This window comes from Mycteria americana, chromosome 18 (genome assembly GCF_035582795.1).
Source record: "Mycteria americana isolate JAX WOST 10 ecotype Jacksonville Zoo and Gardens chromosome 18, USCA_MyAme_1.0, whole genome shotgun sequence".
Lineage (NCBI taxonomy): Eukaryota > Metazoa > Chordata > Aves > Ciconiiformes > Ciconiidae > Mycteria > Mycteria americana.
In genome coordinates, this window is record NC_134382.1 from 11513180 (window position 1) to 11532218 (window position 19039).

General features: G+C 39.3%; 1 protein-coding gene across 13 annotated transcripts in view; it reads left to right on the top strand.

The window, feature by feature from the left end:
• The window catches only part of PER3 (period circadian regulator 3), a 48204-nt gene that overhangs the window by 8220 nt on the left and 20945 nt on the right, over positions 1–19039 (top strand). For 3 of the 13 annotated variants that reach the window (XM_075520457.1, XM_075520458.1, XM_075520459.1), the window contains 14 exons: positions 659–765; positions 1015–1171; positions 2144–2249; positions 2660–2785; positions 3524–3650; positions 4725–4869; positions 5491–5618; positions 6072–6275; positions 6915–7166; positions 7696–8432; positions 9543–9720; positions 10298–10478; positions 11135–11285; positions 12901–16940. In XM_075520457.1, the coding sequence (XP_075376572.1) occupies positions 659–765; positions 1015–1171; positions 2144–2249; positions 2660–2785; positions 3524–3650; positions 4725–4869; positions 5491–5618; positions 6072–6275; positions 6915–7166; positions 7696–8432; positions 9543–9720; positions 10298–10478; positions 11135–11285; positions 12901–13002 (2701 nt within the window). In that variant the 3' untranslated portion in view covers positions 13003–16940. The other 10 variants (XR_012778314.1, XM_075520451.1, XM_075520453.1 and 7 more) reach the window with 10 other exon arrangements.

Consider the following 19039-nt stretch of genomic DNA (forward strand, 5'->3'; position numbering starts at 1 on the left):
ATGCAGCCGGAGACCCAAGTAAAGCAGTTGAACTGTGCAGTTGGCAATAGTTAATTAAACAAAGTAGTTTTGTGTTAGTCTGCTCATGGAAAAACATCTAGAACTCCACGGACGTAATCTCCTTTGTTGACTTAAAATGTGAATTAAACAGAACTGCAGTCAGTTTTTGTTATCCAGGGCAATGGGGACCTGTGGTAACACAGACAGTGGAAAACCCACATAATGCAAAGCTCTGGGGATCACAGTGTGGAGATACAGCTGTACTGAGCTGGATCAAATAAATTTGGCCAGATTAAAGCTGTCTCCTGCAACGCCGCAAGAGTGTTTTTACAACACACTTTGCAGCATCTATGTCAGATTTCTTACTGACATTTTGCCTGTGACCTATTTCTTCAAGGTATTTTTTTTTTTCTTTGCATATAGACAAGCACAAAAGTGCCTGCAAATGTGAAAATCTGTTAGATCTCCAGGCACAGAAATGTTTGTCATTAGTATTTACATGTCTGCATTGCACTGGAGGATTATTGGATGGGCCGGAAAATGTTCTGTAACCTTAGTTCATGCCATTGTAGATCGTGCATGGGGACTTCATTGACAAGCAAAGGGTTAAGTATGTAAATACTCGAAGTATATCAGTGATAATGTGTTTGGGTTTCAGAGCAGTGCCTTTGTTGGGTTACTTACCTCAAGATTTAATTGGAACGTCCATGCTGATGTATTTGCACCCAGAAGATCGTCCTTTGATGATTGCTATTCACCGGAAAAGTAAGTACAGTTGCTTTAAGAGGAATTTCTACTGGTTTTAACATTCTTTCATTATCATATTGCTTGGCATGTGACTGATCTGCAGTCTAGACAAAAAAAAAATTGAATTAATGAATTAAAGCAACCAGTTTTGAGATCAAAGCAAATTCAGACCCGAAGTTTTAAAGGACCCCAGTCATTAGTGTTTGTGCTTGCACTACTGTGTCCTAATGTAAAGTAATCTTGTTTCTTGATTGTTCTTTGTTTCAGTCCTGAAATTTGCTGGCCAACCGCCTTTTGAACATTTACCTATTAGATTTTGTACTCAAAATGGGGATTACGTCATACTGGATACCAGCTGGTCCAGTTTTGTGAATCCTTGGAGCAGAAAAGTAGTGTTCATCATTGGCCGACACAAAGTCCGGACGTAAGTCAGTTGCAGAATTGATCTATTAAAGTGTTTTTCATTGAATACTCTGCAAATCGAAACAGTCTCAGTACTGAACTAGAGACGTAACGTTGCTCCTGCAGTCTGTGACAACTACCGAGCATCTGTCTTGCGACCCATTCCTTCAGAACAGCATTAGTCTTGTTTATTAAGTATGAAAATAAGTAAATTACTTTGAAGTAAAAGGCAAAGCCAACTTTTTTTTAGCATATGTTTTTGCACATGGTTGATGTCCAAATACTGTGACAACGGACATATCTAAATCAAAACATGAATTTTAGACAAGCTGAGTGAAAGCTAAGAAGCAACATAAAAAGTAGATCACTTTAACAAATAATTAGTTGACATTCGTTCATGATTGGCTCACAAAAAGAAGTTGACAGACATGTAGCCAAAATCACCTTCTGGCTTGTTTTCTTCTGGAACTTTCACTTGATAGAGAATCTAAATATTTACCAAGGTAACCTCTTTTAAGAATGCCATTAGTATTGAATGTGCAAGTTAATTTTTCAGATGTTTTTCCTTAGTTTCCAAGAGATTTGGAAATATGACTGTCTGCCTTCCTCTTACCTGGTTTCTTTTCTAGGAAATGGCTTTTTGGGACGGCCTTTTGACTTTTCAAAGTGATCTTTTATTCAAGATTTTATGGGGTGTGAATTTGTCTTCTGAGTGAAGGAGGCAGAGGGGTAGATGCTTGTCAACCTTAACTCGTGTCACTGTGCTGGTGTACTGACTTCCTTGGGGCTTCACGTGAAGCACTGCTCTCGTAGCACTGCCCCACTACCCTAGTAGAGCTGCTAGTGGAACAGATGACATCCCTTTGTGTTGATTCAGTGAAGCAGTCAAAAAAAATAATGGTAATAAAGAAAAGAATCTGTTCTAACTCTGTTTATAGCTACCTTTTCTTCATCAAATTAAAATTAATAGTGAAATTTTGTTGGCTCTCTCCAGAAGCCCTCTGAATGAAGATGTCTTTGCTGCAAGAAGTAAAGAAATGAACAGTGTTGAGAAAGAGATAAGAGAATTGCAAGGACAAATTTACAAGCTGCTTCTGCAGGTAAAGAAGATGAAAGGATTTCAAAACACTGGCTGGCCTTCTGAGTGAGAGGCTAAAGAAACTTAGGTCTGATAGCAGACTACTTTGGGGATGAAAGGAGAGTTCTAAATGGAGACAGGCTTGTGTGACAGCATTAAAAATATGGCTCTGGGTAGCCCACCTGATTAGAAAAAAATACTTTGACGTATTTGCCAAGTCTTTATGTTGAAAGATAAATCTGCATCCTGAGACAGCTCTAAGCATGGTAGAGAATTTTTCCCAAGCAAGTGGTAGAGCCCAGAGCAATACTGACTTTTCACTTAATTTTCTTTGTTTACTTTAAGTTCTGTGTTGCAAAGTATGTTGTTCCCTTTCTTTTGTTCTCCGAGAGGATGATTTTTTTAATTACTATTTTTTTTCCCCTCATACAGCCAGTTCACAGCAATGTTTCCAGTGGTTATGGAAGCCTTGGAAGCAATGGCTCTTATGAGCACTATATCAGTATAGCATCTTCAAGTGATTCCAATGGGAATTGTGCAGAGGAAATACAGGAACCAGTAAGTCTATAAATGTGTCACTGCCTGCAGAGTAGTAAAAATACGGTTTTAAAAATGAAAATTTTTACTGTGTACATATGCAGTACTCATCACGAATTTTACTGAAGTGGGAAGGTACAGCTGTGTTGAAGCTAGATGTACTTAAATTGCCCAATTATAGAACGCTGGCTTTTGTTTTTTTGCTCTTAATTTTGCTGACTAAAATGAGCAGATAACTACTATGGTAGTTCACTAAAGTAAATTAAGACTTGCTCAAGATCAGCCTTCTCAAAGAACCAGTGGACTCAGAGAAAAAAGTGGAAGAACCATGCAACCAGAAGGAGGATTGATGCATGTGGAGGAGTTTCTGGTTTGTTTTAAAAAGGACACTAGAGGTACAGTGTAGACTGCTATAGAAGAGAGTGGGAACAGTGCTGTCCTAAAACAAGCATTGCAACTACCTAATTTCCTTGTGAGGCTCCTGGGTAAGTCATCAGCTTATTCCCACTCTCAAGGCTTGCATCAGTATTAAAACATTCAAATGCTGAGGCTGTTTGAGCTTTATAGTAGTTAATTTAATTAAATTAACCATGATAATTAGATTCATTAAATTTGGAAATAACCATAGATACCAGGCTTAGGCTGACAGTCTACTCCCTTTCAGTTTGGAGAATACAAGAACCCAAGCCCATCTTAAGGGTCTCCTATGGCCTCTTTTTATTCATTTTTTTCTGACTTCATATTCTCACGTATCTCAAGATGACGTTGCAACAAGTTTGTGCAGATGTCAACCGAATAAAGAATCTGGGACAGCAGCTGTATATTGCATCAAGGAGCAAGCCACAGAATGGAAATGAACAGGCTGTGAGCTCAGAAATGGTAGGAGGTAAGTTAATGTAATTATGATCCTTAAGGTAACACGAAGTCCTGTACATCTATAGCTGTGAGTTTGGCTAGCTGGTGTTATGCTGAAGAACTTAAGATAGAAGTTTAGCACGGCTTAAATGTGGGAAGTGTTTTGTTGTTTTTTGTTTGTTTTGTGTTTGTTTTTTTTTTAAATCAAAACCCAGCGAAACAAAAAAACCCCAAAACCCACCCCCAAAAAAACCTCAGCAGCTGCAGTAACTTTTTAACTAGCTCCCTGAGATATGGAGGAACATATCTGTCTCTTTCTAGGTTAATAGACATTTGCTTTTTTTTATTTTAACATTTTCTAGTAAAAATATAGACTTGCTTGTAGCAAGTCTACTATGGAAGCTTCCCTTGGTTGCTTTATGTGGACTCTCAGAAACAATCCATAGCTGGGAGAACACTGTCCCACTTCCCACTGAAGTAGTGGTTTAGTTATTGAGTGCTTAATATTATGCTAATGCACATTATTTGCGCTTAGTATCTAGCACAAATATATGGAGAAAACTGGATGCTTTCTCAAATATCATAAGAATCTGTATTAAAACATTTTGCACTGTGATACTCTCTACGAAGGTTATAATTAACTCCTAGTCTTGTTGATAAGAGGAGTGCACTGTGAATGTTGATGCTACTCTGACCAGTGTATCTACGCTATAAAAAGCTGTAAATCACTGTGAAATAACAGGTTGGATTCTGTGATGTGTAAATTGAGAGAAGAGTAGTATTAATTGCAGCTTTGTTTTCAATTTAAATACAATATTTTTTTTCTATGCTGTTTTCTTTGTGTTTACTAGTTGTTCTGAGTGGATGTTTAAGGTGTTGCGTGGGGTTTTTTCTTTTTAGGCATTCTTTCCTCTTCTCCCTCCCCTGCCTTGAAACATGTGAAGTGAGATGAAAATGCAGAATAACTTAGTAATAAGAGCCGTGCTGTCATAGGACATATATCCCTGTATGATATATATGCATCCCAGTGTGTGTATATATATATATGTGGGGGTAGTGTTTAGATGCCTTTGAGAGGAGGCTTTGAGGATTTCTTCCTTTCTAGGGAAGAGGCACACTGCTTCCTGTTTTCTTCAGACAGTGAGAAGTGATAGCACAGAAGAACCAGGCAGTGCATTTTACGGTGATTCAAAGAAGACTCCACGTGTTCCTTCCTATCAGCAGATCAATTGTGTTGATAGTATCATCAGGTAATAAACTATGAAGCGATTTTAGTGATGTAAGTTTAATTGGTGGAAGGTAGATATTTAAGCAATTTGCATTGGTCCAAACTGTCTGGGTTTTGAGTTGTGAGATAAATTTGGGATTGTTTGTAAAGTTTTCTGCCTCTCTGGGCGATCCGTCCCAATGCTCAGTCAATATGAATTACACAGTAATGAAGGATTTAGGGCCTAAGATTCCATTTGCAACTGTTGATGTTTGTCTACTGCTAGTTTCACTATTGGTGCAATAGGAATGTAAGAGAATTTCGATGGGTGTAGTATGTCAATGTCTTCTCAATACACGCTTTGAGAGCATCCGTATAAACCAGAAAGTTGATATGATTTATAAAATGTTGGTGTTTTTTAACCCAGTGGATAACATTGTCTTTTTTCTTTTTTCTTTTTTCTTTTTTTTTTAAGAGTAATTGATAGATTTTCTTTAAAATACTCCTTGGAAAGCATATATGTGTCCAGAGCTTCCTGCAGTGAATTTAAAATACTAGTTAACAACCCCTGGATCTCCAGTTTGGATCGTTCAAATGTTTGTGTCTCCAGATGGAGAAAAACCACAAAGTAGGGAGAGCTTCCTGTGATATGCTTTTATTTCAGATATCTAGAGAGCTGCAGTATTCCAGCGTTGAAAAGGAAATGTAAATCTTCTGCAAATACATCATCATCATCTTCAGAAGATGACAAGCAAGTCCAGCAAAGTCAGCAGGAAGTCGAGGCGTTGGAAGGTAACACGAAGTATACTGACAATCATAATAGAACTGCAACAACAGATTTATCTTTTATATGCCACTGTTGTACGTTCCAAGGTTTATGCCCACTTTTTAAATTGTTGTCACACTAACAGCACAAATATTTTGGTTATGTGGTAAATATTTACTTACCTTGTCTAGATCTCACAATTACGCATAAGCTACAATATTAAGTCTTTGAACATAGAATGCATCAAAAGAACTATTGTTTGTTGTTGCTAAATGAACCTTCTGTTGCTCACTCATTTTATGCCATGTTTAGTATGTGCTGACATTGCACTGGCATATGAATGTTAATTTATTTGTATATAAGACTGTCTTATTTAATATTCTGCATAGTTACTGGTTGTTTCTGAACCAGTCAGACTCGAATTGGGAGCATAGGCTTGGAATGACATTCCATGTAGAAACTTTGTCATTTACCAATAGATACTGCTATCCTTTCAGCAGTTAATTCCCAAACTCCAATATCTGCTGATCGGGAAGAGATGCTGAAAGACCAGACAACTGCAGGCATGGTGGGAGCTCCTCTTGCAGACCTGACCCTGTCCAACAAGGCTCCAAGTGTGGTGTCTGTCACCAGCCAGTGCAGTTACAGCAGCACTATAGTGCATGTCCCACACCCTGAATCAGGTACCGTTCACACTCGCAAAACACTGACTTGACTCACCGATTTTTAAATTTATACAATGTTTCCAGACTGAAGTACACAGTGAGAAAGTTTTGTCCATTTGAGATACATTCTCATGAATATGAACTCCGAAATATAATTAAGGTACTTCTAGGGACACTGTGAAGAAAACTTGAGCCTGGAAATTTTTACAGTATTTTAATAAAACCTAGTTTTAATTAAGAGTGCACTATTTCCTTTCCCCTTTAACTTCATCACATATATCTCAAACACAACAATGTGCTTTTGGCCATTGAGGATTAAAATAAAAATTACTAATAGGCCAGTGTTACTTCATTTTTAAGGCAGAAACATAAAAATTAGTAGTTAACTGCTATTGTACTAAGAAATTATGAAGAAAGAAGTGCCTCTGTAACTTCAAAGTGAATTTGATGTTTTCCAGACCATGCGAAGTAACTTGCTCAGTTGATGTTAGTGTAACTATATTTGAGTGTAAAGGGTGTTTTCCTCCCCCGCCTCTGCAGCCTGTATCTGCTCGGTAGCTCAGACGAGATTGTTTTCTGTATAACCCTCTGGGTGTTGTGGGAGTTCACACCAGAAGGCCAGAGCAAAGAGTGATTTATTTTCTTCCCTCTTCAAAGAAGTGACTACAATGGAGGATACTGCTGTTGGAAGTGAACAAATTGAGCTGCCTCCTGTGAATGCTCAGAGTCTCACTATGGTACCTGAGGACTTAAAGCCAGTTGGGCTAACAAAAGAGACATTGTCAGCCCACACTCAAAAGGAGGAGCAGAACTACGTTGACAAGTTCCGCCAGAGGATCTTGCTCTCTCCATTTAGGACTTACCTTCAACAGGGGAGCAGAAGTAACAATGGACATTCCTGTGGCCAAGGTAGGCAGCAGCTTTGAGAAATAAAGACTTACTAGACTGACTTACAAAGACCAACCTAGCAGTGGAGTCTGGTTCTCCTTTGTATGATTTAGCGAGTATCTTACTATGGCTGCAAACAGAATACTTCCTTTGAACTGCCAAGGTTTGGCAGAAGGTCTGCTCCATCTTGGATGTTGCTATCTTAGACTTTTCACAAAGCAGATAATTGTTGCAGTAAACCCTGCAAATCCTAAGTAATTTATTGCCTCCCCTTGAAGGAATGTAAAAGATCTCATTGGGATAGGCCAAAATGATTGATAAGAAAACTGATGATATGAAGGAAAATATTGTAGATATGTCAGCAAATCCATCACTGTAGTGTATAGAAGAAACCAGAGGAAAGTCAGCTCTGCGAATAAGCCACACTCGATTATCTGGATGTTTTTCTCTTGTGTCCTTTTTTTTTTTTTTTTTTTTCTTTTTTTCTTTTTCTCTCCCCCCACCCTGGTCTGTCATTTCAGTGAATGTGTCTATTTTTCTTCCTCCTTAGGAGATTCTCCTTCAAGGCAGATGAGCCCAGCTAGCTGTAAAAAAGGCAAACATGGAAAATTGAAGCGTCAGAAACCTCAGAGACAGTCCTCAGATAGCCACTCTTCTAGTAAAAATAGAAATAGTCTTCCATGTGAGAAGAGAACAATTCAGAAACAGACATTCTCTCCCTCAGAAGTGTCCTGTCTGAGCTCCTCCAATACGAATGTCCGTCCTCCTATGGGATTTCCTGTCTATTCGGATCCACTATCTAGTTTTCCAGCCTCTTCTGTAGGAGATGAGCTTGCCCTTCACTCGTTAAAGCCTGAGTCCATGTCATCGTCACAACTATGCTGTGAAGCACAGTCATGCCCAGCACTTTATCCCCCAAACATAGGCACGTTTATGGCTGTATTTTTTCAGAGTTTGCCCATTTATGCTCAGATGCCTCAATATGTCTTTCTTCCTAGCCCTCAGTATGTTTATCCCCCCTCTTCATATCCATGCACTACACTACCCCCAGTCCCCCCTCCTTCTCCTCCATCACCAATAGCACCGCACTCTGTGGATCAACCCTTTCCGGCCTCTGCTGCTACATCCATGGACGACCAGCAAGAGGGCCAGCGTGACCAGGCCCTACTGCTGAGCAGCTCGCAGAGCAGCTCCCCACTTCAGCTGAATTTGCTTCAAGAAGAGCTGCCAAAGCCTATGGAGCTTTCCATTAGTACTGATGTAAAAGCACGTGCAGAAGCTAGATGTGTAAGTAACACATTTTTAATGTAGAGGAGAAACTGGCTTTCACGGTGTTCAGTCACCAAAGCCAGTGATGATGATCTGTGTTTCAGGGTCACCAGATTTTGTTAACTGCTTTTTCCAGTGGCTGTGCTACGTAGACTGCAGGGCACAAATAGCACAGGAGGCGGAGAAAGCTGTTTGTACTTGTGCCCGTGGGAACTTGTAACAGTACGGTGTTGGCACTTAGCAAATGATGGAAATGTGAGATCTTCTGGTCTAGGCTGCCACAAGCCGCTTTTGCTCACCATTTTGGCAGCAGCCTTTCCCATTAAATTGTCGGCAGGAATTTTGGGTTTGGGGCCTTTATGCATGTGGAACTTGGTTAGTGCTCCGCAATTCGCATCCTTTTTCACCCAGTCCCACAGTCTCTGTGGAGAACCAAAACAAAGGGAAGATACGCTTCTAATTACTCCCTCTGTCTCCCAGGGATGCAGCTAATGAACGAAGAACAGGGATCCGTGTGGGTCGGTTTCCATACATGGGCATAGAAAAGGCCTCTCCAACTTCCGCGGTAAACTCAGAGGCAGGAATCTGAGCTCTGCAGGCAAGGAAAAAAATGTTGGCTCCTGAATCCAGATTGGGCTGGAAAGGCTGGATCAGCTGAAACTGCAGGGTAGGGTCCTGAAAGGGGAGTTGGTGTACCTGTAGCTGCTGAAGCGGTGAGCTTCGCATAGGGAATCAGGGGAAGACTCTCTCATTTTCCCTGTAGTGCACCATTGTTTGATGTGTGTGGCTGCTTCATGCCATCTAAAAGGACGTGAAGGGAACTAACTCCTGCTCTCTTGTCAGCAGAAAATATTAACTTAATGCAACAGTACGGTATCTTGACCCAGTGGGGAAGGATCTACAGCAGAAACCAGTAAACTAGAGTCTAGATGCTTACTGATTTCACCCATGAAGAGTGTTATCCTGAGTTCTAGACCGCCATTCATTTTCAGAGCTAGAAACTCCAAACCTATTGAATTGATATGAGAACTTAGTCAACAGGTGACAAAGTCAGTAAATGCATGAACTTCCTTTTTCAAACTTAAATGTAACTTCCATGGATGTGTTTGGTTTGATTTTTGCCTCCAGGACAATGATCCAGAAGATAGTGGCAACAGTGCTAGCAATTGTGCTTCTAGTGAATTTACTGACCGTTCACTGTACGAGGACTCCCAGTCGGGTACAGGTTCAGCAGCATCAGGCAGTGGATCAGCTTTATCTGGTTCTTTAGGTTCTGGCTCCAACGAGACTTCTGGTTGTGGCACAGGTAGGGAATTTTGAGATTTGGATGTTTGGTGCTTTGGTGCTAGATGGCTTGCTAACGTGTTGGTAATTCATAACAAGATACTGTAATGGGAATGGGAAATCCCAGTGAGAAGATCTGTAGTCTTTACTTTTCACCCACTTTCAGTGTTTGAAGCCAAGTTTGTTTCAGTCACTGTAGTTGGAAATGGGAATCTAGCAGCTATTCCTTTAACCTGGAAGTCATTCTCTCATTTTGCTCATTACCACTTTTCTCTGCATTAGATACTGGCTTACATCTTATTTGAGTAAAGGTAAATCTGCTTAGAGCAGAACCTCTTGAAACAGAAGCAGAGAAGTTGAGCCAATTAATTTTGAGAAGAGTAAATAGCGTTTTGGAGATCTTGAGTGACTTAAGAGAATGCACTTTATCTTTGAATTCTCAGTAGGAAGTAATTACTTGCTAGAGCAATCATCTGGGTGTACCTGCGTTCGCATTGCAGAACTAGCTCGCAAGAATACGCTGGTGTTCTTTTACTTTTTGTGTTGAACTACTAGGATTACTAGGCATCTGCATTCATTTTTTTCATGGTAATTCTCAGCAGGTAGTGGCAAAAGCAGCAAGTATTTTGCCAGTAATGATTCTTCTGAAGCTTCCAAAGAAGAGAAGAATCAGGAAGCAGAAGAAAAAGGGACAGCTCATAAATCCAAACATGAGGCAGCCTGGGTGATGATGGATCACACACCTGAGCGAGTTCTAATGACTTACCAAATGCCTAACAGGTTGGAAAACATCAACGATTCCTGACATGTAGTTTGGAACTGTGCATAGAACCTGTAGAATTAAAAATGAGACCATGGAAACAGTGCACATACCAATGAAACTCCAAAAAGGTGTCTTAACTTACTGTTTGTGCATTTTACACCATGGTTATTTCCTTTTGTCTATTTTTTCCCCCATTTTCCCCCATCAGTTAAAATATGGTAACATGTAACCTTTTTGCTGAAGTGTTAAGGGGATTGGTTATTGTCCTGTACTTTGAATGCATAAAGGGGTAAAAATACTTCGGTGTTATTTGCAAGTTGCTTGCAGTTAGCTTATATATAATTTGTAATGAGATTCCACATTAAAAAAAAAAACCAAAAAACAAAAAAACCAAACAAAACACACAACACAAAACAGTAGAACAAAACAAAAAAAACCCCACATCAAACACCCAAAAAACCCCAACAAAAAAACTCCTGACAGTTAGACCAGCATTGAAAGAAGCCTTACGAAGCAAATAAGGTGTAACAAGGTATAGTTACTTTTCAGTGGCTGATGCTGTCTAGGCTTCAGCCATAGATACGGGTGAAGAGACTCTCCCAGTGGGATTGTAGTGAGTGCCTGCCTTGCTCCATTTAGTACAGCTCTGTTCACAGGTGTCTGTTTCCTGCAGAATTAAAGAGGAGGTTTTAAAGGCTGATCTGGAGAAGCTGACAGTCATGCAAAAGCAGCAGCCTTGGTTTACGGATGGGCAAAAGAAGGAGCTTGCGGAGGTGCATACGTGGATCCGGACCCAGACTGTCCCACGGCAAATCAGCACCCAAGTAAGGAGTTGTGAAAGGAATCAGCAGCTTATTCGTGCCTTGGCTAGCTAGAGGCTGTGCCATTTCTAACCAATGTAATCTTATAGTGCTGTGGTCAGTGATGGTTATTACTTGTAAATATAAGAAGGAAATGAGTTTAAGTACACTAGCCAGATGAGAAATGCCAAAACACAGGTCTTTCCATTGTATTTTTTTTTTGCAAGATACACAAATTCTGTGTAGGAACCACCTGTAGCAAAGTTCCTTCAGTCACACTGTTGGATGCATGGGAATAGTGGCACGCTCTCACATTAGAGTCCATATCTGGTGAGGTTTATTCTGTTGGTGTTAGTTCTTTTGCTCTTTTTTGCTCAAGGTTGATTGCTGCTATGATTGAATAGCATGTAGTACTGGAACATTAGTGAAGATTAGAGCAAGCCTGTTCAGCAAGCTGCAAAATACTCATAATCACGGAGGAGGTTGAGGCATATAGAAAGAAACACAAAAATAGCTGGCTTTTTGTAGGTAGATTCATTCTTTAAGAATTTTGGTATCTTAAGCCTGATTATTTTATCTGATATAACTCTTGGGTACTCTGATAAACTACTTCTGATATACATTAGTATGTGTTAGAGAATGTCCAAATCAGTTTAAATTGCTCCTAGGTGCTGTGAAGAAGAAACGAGCAAGGCTCGTTTTGGTCCCACAAAGATCTAGAGCTCCAATGATGAGTTGTACAGAAAATAGCAAGGCAGAGTGAGCTGCATTCATGTACTCATGCAGCAGAAAAATCTAACGTCTGTTATAGCACTGCGTGCTCTATGTGCTAGTATTTTCAAATGTGGCATTCTGCACTGTTGTATTTATTCTTAGAGCAGAAAAACTGAGAAATGGTTGTCCTTGGCTCTGGAATGAGACCAGAAAATTAATCTTTGTTTTCCTAATACTTTGTGCGTCCTGCTGTGGTTAGGACCGTGTTGTTTGATTCAGATAGCAAAATGATGTCCAGTGGTCTTACAGAAAATTCTGTTGAATATTTACATTTCATATGTTATGAGATATATTGGTATGCATATACAAATATTTGATATCTAATGTGCTAAAACTGTTCCTAAGCAGTAGGTCAGGTTTCCAATATAGATTGTCATTTTGCAAATGCAACGAGGCTGCTGACAGTAGAAAGAAATGCAGGATTTCTTTTAATACTTCAATATTGTACCGTTTCTCAAGAACAAGAAAAATCTGGTCTGTCAATACACTCGGGCATTTCAGCCTTTTTTTGCTGGTGGTATTGTTGCTGTTCGGTCTGCAGTCCAAATCCTTAATGAGCAGCTTGCTTATAAAGTTGAAAGCAAAGGCCTTCAAATTCAAGGAAGTCACATGCCTTTTTATCTCAAAGCTAAAACTGTGTGTTCCACTAACCAAAGAATTCATTTCTGAGACAAGATAAGTTGGAGGTGCAAGTACCTGTTTCTGAAAATAAGATACTGCATAATCTCTGCTTTTAAAGAGATTACAGCCCATTGGTGAGAGGTTTCGAGACATTGCAATGTATCATGCCATCAGGATTTGAGTCTGTGAAATATACTCATAAAAAGGAGAATGTAAATTACTATGTTCTTGTTTCTTTTTAAAGGGCTGTGTCACATGTGACATCAGGGAAGCGAGTTGCGAGGCTGCAGTGGCTGATGACAGTATGGAAAACAAGGGAAAATCGCCTCCCCTCCTGCAACGCTGAAGATATCAGCACTTGTCAGTAAAACTGCTTGGTGTAATTCCCATTCTCTTTTCCTCTGCCTTTGCTACATACTAGCGGTGAATCTGTCTGGCTATCTCTTCCCAACGTGAGCAGTCGCATGTGTGAAACTAAACCTTCCTCCATTACCCCTCCACTCCTGGCATGACTTTGAAGACAATCTTTCACTGGGAGGCTGTTTCCCTTCCTGACCTCACAGACTTGATGCAGAATGGGTTATGTTTCTAACTTTTGATTGCTCGGTGATGAGCAAAATACAAAGGTGTTTTGTTTTTGGGGGGGGTGGTTTGTTTGTTTGTTTGTTTGTTTGAAGTTAGCAAGTAAGGGTCTGAAAAAATGCAGTGGTTAAGAACCTACAGCGATGAACCTAACAGATCAGAGCATGTTTACTCTCCAAGTAAGGTAGATGTGTTGAAACCAGTATTGAAACCAAGCTAAAACAGAGCGGTCTTCATTTCTGTTTGTTCAATATTTAAAGGTCTAAACTGAAGATCCTAATACTCTGAGGCTCTGAAATCACTGTAGCTGGTTCAAGGATCCAATAGGCTTTTTAATGAGCAGCTGAAAACCAGCCAAGTGAATCTGCATCAAAATGCCTTTTGCCAGCTTGTGCCCATCAAAAAAATAAACTGTGAAGTGGAAAGAAGCAAAGCTATTCCTTATGTTTTTTGTGATAAGTGTTTTGGAACCAAGTTGTTTTACAGCTTTTGCTTTTAAAGCTGTGTTTCTCAAGATAGGTGTTTAAAATGAATTGAGAGTAACTGGTTTGCAAATCCATTAGAGATTAAATTATAAATAGCAATCAAAAAAAATAGCAGTAACAATTCAGGAGTTATTTCCTTATACAGGATCTGCTTTTTAATAAAAGACACATGGAAAACCTTCTCTATCAAGGCACTATGGCCTAGTTATCAATTCAAGTAGATACATGCAGTCTTTTATCTTCTGTTGCTAGCACTCTGGAAGGTGGACTTGTATCTTAATTTTTTTGTTGTTGTATTAGAGTAGTTAGATGAGTTGAATCCAGACATAGTAGATAGGAAATTTTGAGCCATTTCTCCATTTTGTTTTTGTTGTGGTGATGCCAAAAACAAAAAGAAAAAGATTGAGCTTCATTTCTTCTTCGTTCTTGAAAAGTCACATGTTGTGGAGTCAAACTTGAACATAAAACCACATATTCATTATTTCTTATCACTGTTGACTTCCTGTACAAGTTTTAACCTCTTTCTATATAATGGAGTCTCTGGCTGTTGAAATCCATGGATGAAAAATTAGTTTATGCGTAGTGTGAGTTTGTTGTTCAGAAAGTGATAACCACTTTCTCTTTCAGTATGTAAAAGGACTTGTTCTCATGTTAATACTTCTAGCTTAAAGGTGGATGTCTCAAAGTGCTCTTCAAACAGGACACGCTTTGCTAAAACCTAGCAAATTTTGTCTGATTTCCCCTTTGTTTATCAAAAGCTGCATGTAATCAGATTTTCCTTGTGGTGTTACTAATCACCTTAGGCTTCTCAACAAAGAGTTTTAGGATGTAACACATTATTCACCCTTTTGTTCTGTGTAACTCTTCCTTTTCTGCTATGTGAAGGATTTTCACTTTTTCAGTTTCATTTACTAGTAAGCTTCAAGTTGTTGAGTAAGTTAAAAATCCTATGATCTGCAGATCATTGAAGGAAAACTATATTATCTAAAGGTTTTTGTTACTTTTTAAAATCAATTCAGTGACAATCTTTGTCATTAAAGCTTCTTTCAGGGAAGGTTATTTTTACAGAATTTTAAGTTTTCAAGGCTAGTTTGACTCAGGCAGTGTTCTTTTGGGGTTTCTTTGTTTGTCTGTTTTGGTTTTGTTTTTTACAGCATGCTTGCCTGCTCTGTTTATACCTGTTGCTTTCTGTTTATTCTTAAGCTGTATTTCTTTATTTGTCTTTCAGTTTTTTCAGCTTGAACTTGTTTTTTTCTTAAGTGTCGTAAATCAGCAGAGGTCCACACATCCTCAGTACTTTTTGTGTTCAAACTTTAAACACTTCTTAAAATAAGAGACTTCAGTACGTGTTTACATATAGCAAGTTATGTACTCCGGTAGGAGAATGTGGGCAATACCTTATACCTGTCCTACTCTTTTTGCAGCACTTTCCAAATACAGTATTCTGCTTTATAACCACACTGCCTAAAATATTTGCTCTAAAACATGTAATAAGATGCTTCGTGTATAGGTTTTTTTCTTAATTGGGAAGCTTCTTAACTAACTTAACTGTCAAATTAGACTGATGCACTAGAATCCATTCTAGTTAGGTGTGCTTAAATTAAAATGACTGCTTTAGTGTATTTTGAGACTTAGTGAAATAGATTAATTTGAATACTCCAGGTACAGATGGCTGTCTCCTTCAAAATAGTTTAGAAGTGTAAGCCAGAAGGAAAGTTTAGATAATCAGCTCTTTTGCTGTACATTGTTTCCACTGTTTATTTCCTGAGTATGAAAATGAGATGGTTTGTGATGTCTCAGCAGGCATACATGTCATCCATTTTATAAAACAGTGGGACTTAGTTTAGGAGAATGGTAATATGTACCTAACACTTGAATAATGCTTTTCATCCATAGGTCTGGAAACATGTCAAAAAGATGACTCTCATTACCCCAGTTGTATAAAAAGAGGCAGAGACACAAAGGACTTGCACAGATGCATACCCCCAGTTCATACCAAATCCAGGAGTATAATTTGGGGATCTTCACTCACTGTATCCTGTGCTGTCTTTGCTACAAGTGGTCAAGATTCTGACCTGTACGTAGAAACTGGATCATATTAAATGTGTTTCTTGTTTGATGGTGTTAACCCTTCTTGTACCACCTACTACTATGAATTTGTGCTCAGTAGGATCATATAGCAACAGAAATCCTAGACAGTTTTTGTAGTGCTGTGAACACCATACCCTATGACCGTATATAATGAAGGTGCATGTGCCTAGGAGTTTGAATTCAAAGTTTGTAATCCTGGCTAAATCTTAGGTGCAAGATTCATTGTCTGGGCCTACACGAGTCCTGGGTTACGGAAAAAATATGGTATGGGAAAAGAATATAAGAGGAATTAAGAGGTGAATCAGTGCCACATGTGACAATGAAACTAAATTATTTGCCCAAAACCACAAACAATCTTGGCTGCAAAACCAGGTTTAGGACAAAAAAACAGTTTCCCAAGCTACTCTTTACGCCACTAGAACCACAACATCTTGCAATCAAATGCCTTATCAAGCCTTTTGGGAAGGACCTCATTTCCATAAGTTTTAAGGAACTGGTAGTTTTTACTTCAGCTTATATTAATCTTTCAGTCTTTGTAGTTTGCTGGAGTAGTCAAAGTGAGATCCAGTTCTGATCTGAAAGACCAGTGGAGCAAATATTGCAGCCAGATTTGCACATGCTATTTTGTTCATGTGTCTTTGTTTTGCCTGACATAGTGTTGCAGACAGTTTAGAGCTGCTTGGAAGGTCACTTTTTTGGTGATCAAAGGGAAAATACGCAAGTATAGTAATGATGCAGTTACTACCCCCTGTGGGGGCGTCAGCGGTTTGGAAACCCTTGGTGGATTTCGCTGGCAATTTTTTGTTGTTGTTGTTGTATTCATAAATATAGAATTATGTTTTTAAAAGGCGAGTTGATGTGTGAATATTTTCATGGCATTGCTATGAACAGGAGGGACCCCAGTGTATTTTTACAGTGTGCAGTAACTATTCACTGAATGAGTAATGTATTGGTAAGTTTATCTTCCAGCTGAATTAAGTTTTAAGTCACAATCGAATGAATTTTTACATCAGTTGATAGGAATATTTTATTGAAATAATATTCAGCTGTGGTTGAATTTACAGTTGTGATTTTAACTGTACACTTTAAAGGAGCTTCTGTTTTTATAAATAAAACTGAAAAATATGCTGCAAAGAACTGTTTCAAGTGTGTGTTTACTTTTGTTGTTTGGTAACTTCTAGAAAATATTCAGTACGTTTTTCTGATTGTACATAGGTGTTGAGGTTGTGGGTACAGTCAAAATGGTGATGTAGTGGCCATTCATCCTGTTTTGTTTGGGGTTTTGTGGGTTTTTTTAATCTCACTTTACCTTGCCCGCTTCAGGATGTGTTATTTCCTTTCTAATTGCATCCCACAAAGAGCAAGTACCTTTTGAATGTAAAGAATTATATTTGGATGTGTAAGCTGTTGGGGTTTGGCATGCAGGATCTAAAGCTTCTGTCTGTGCTGATTTTGTTAGAAAAGGTAAATAATAAACACCCTGGGAGCACTTTGGCCCCACCATGCTAAAATTTGTGTGCTAGAGGAAGTGCAAAGAAACAATTCGTAGATTTAATTCACAGGCATGTCTCAAAGAGCAATGAAGTTCTTAACTAATTGCAGAGAAACAATTCGCTCATCTTTTTCTGCTTTAAGGGACTTTAGAGAGAAGTGTGATCAACAGTGCTTAAAGAAGCCTGCAGGAGAAAGGCAAAGGCACTGCAGGAAGTACAAGGTACAGAAAAAAAGATGTAGCATCTTATTAAAACTGGAACAGAAAGAAGGAATCTTAGATAAGTGTGTAACTCGAGGTGCTTCTGGCAAGGTAAGTGATGCAGTTCCTTGAAATACAGGCATCGCAAAGGTAACGTTGGATATATTTTTTCTCCGATAGTTTATTAATTTTTAAAAGGGTGATTTGGTCATTCTGAACATACTACAACTGTGAGCCAAATTATCTGATGTACTTCTGTATTTTTGACAGATGGTGAGAGATGAGTATTGGACCTGTGATTCTTACTCACCCCAATCTCAAAAGTAGTGGGACCATAGCTTTTCTGTAGTAGGTTTTCTCCACAGCTGTGTTAACTTTCAGGATATGTATTATATACTGCTCCTGTGCAGCTCAAACAGGTGTCTGCCTGCTTGGCTCCTGTTTGATGCACCAGTTTGCTGCCTGAAACTGTTGCAGGCAGGCTCAGGCTGGCACAGACAGGACTCTGGCGGCTCACTTTCCCAGCTACAGTTGCACCTTTCTGCCTGCTCCGAGAGCTCTGCCCTGTCTGGTGGAAAGACGATCAGCCTGGCCTCCAGAGCTCTTCCTACAATCACTTCAGTTTTCTGTGGCAGCTCCAACCTTCTTGTCTCTGGCCTGCAGAAGAGAGGAAAAGCTCAGAGCTGAAAGCTGGCAGGAGCTATAGCTTATAGCAGGAGGGGGGAGAAGCAGAGTTTGTCCTCTCTGTCACAGACTGGCTGGGGTCTCCACTCATGGGTCCTAGAACTGAGCTTATCTGGCATCTGCCATGAACGTTTCCTTCAGGAAGGAGGCAGTTGGGTGTGCAACAGGGTCTCGAACAGTCATCTTTTTGAGAACTACCTGTCATGTCCAAAGACGCAGTCTGAACTCCTTCCTACCAGAGGCAAGGACTGTAAATGACTGGAAGTTTCAGGCTGTGCTGAAATTCTGCTATATTAGAATTAGCTGAATTCCCCCCTAGCCTCCACTGCTGTGCTCTGGCCCAGCTTGAACACAGTAAGTTGTTTGAGTATTGCTTCTTTAGATACCATAACTGCTAGAAAGTATTTTTGCAGTATTGAAAGCTGAAACAGTTTGAGGGTTTATAGCTCCGTTACCTCGTCTTGACTCCATCGTCACCACCTGACAGCTCTCTTCATTCCTTTATTCTCTTATGTAGATGGCTAGTGAACTTCTTAAATATTGTAATATTTTTTGGATTATTATTCATTGTGGTTTTATTTTGCTTTATGTTTGCAATTTTTGAAGTGGCATTGAACAGATCCCCCCCCCAGTCTTTGTAGGCTCTACACCTTTCCCTGTCTATGAAATAAATCTGTCTTAGATGATTATTCATTTAGATAAATTTGAAGTTTTTTCTTACAAGTTTTTATTGACTGATGAGATGGCAGGAAAGGAGTAACTTCCAGACAGGCACTGACTTGCTCCATTGTATAAGAGAAGGATGAATGTTCAGAAGATTTCAAATAGCTGCACAGTGCATCCAGCTG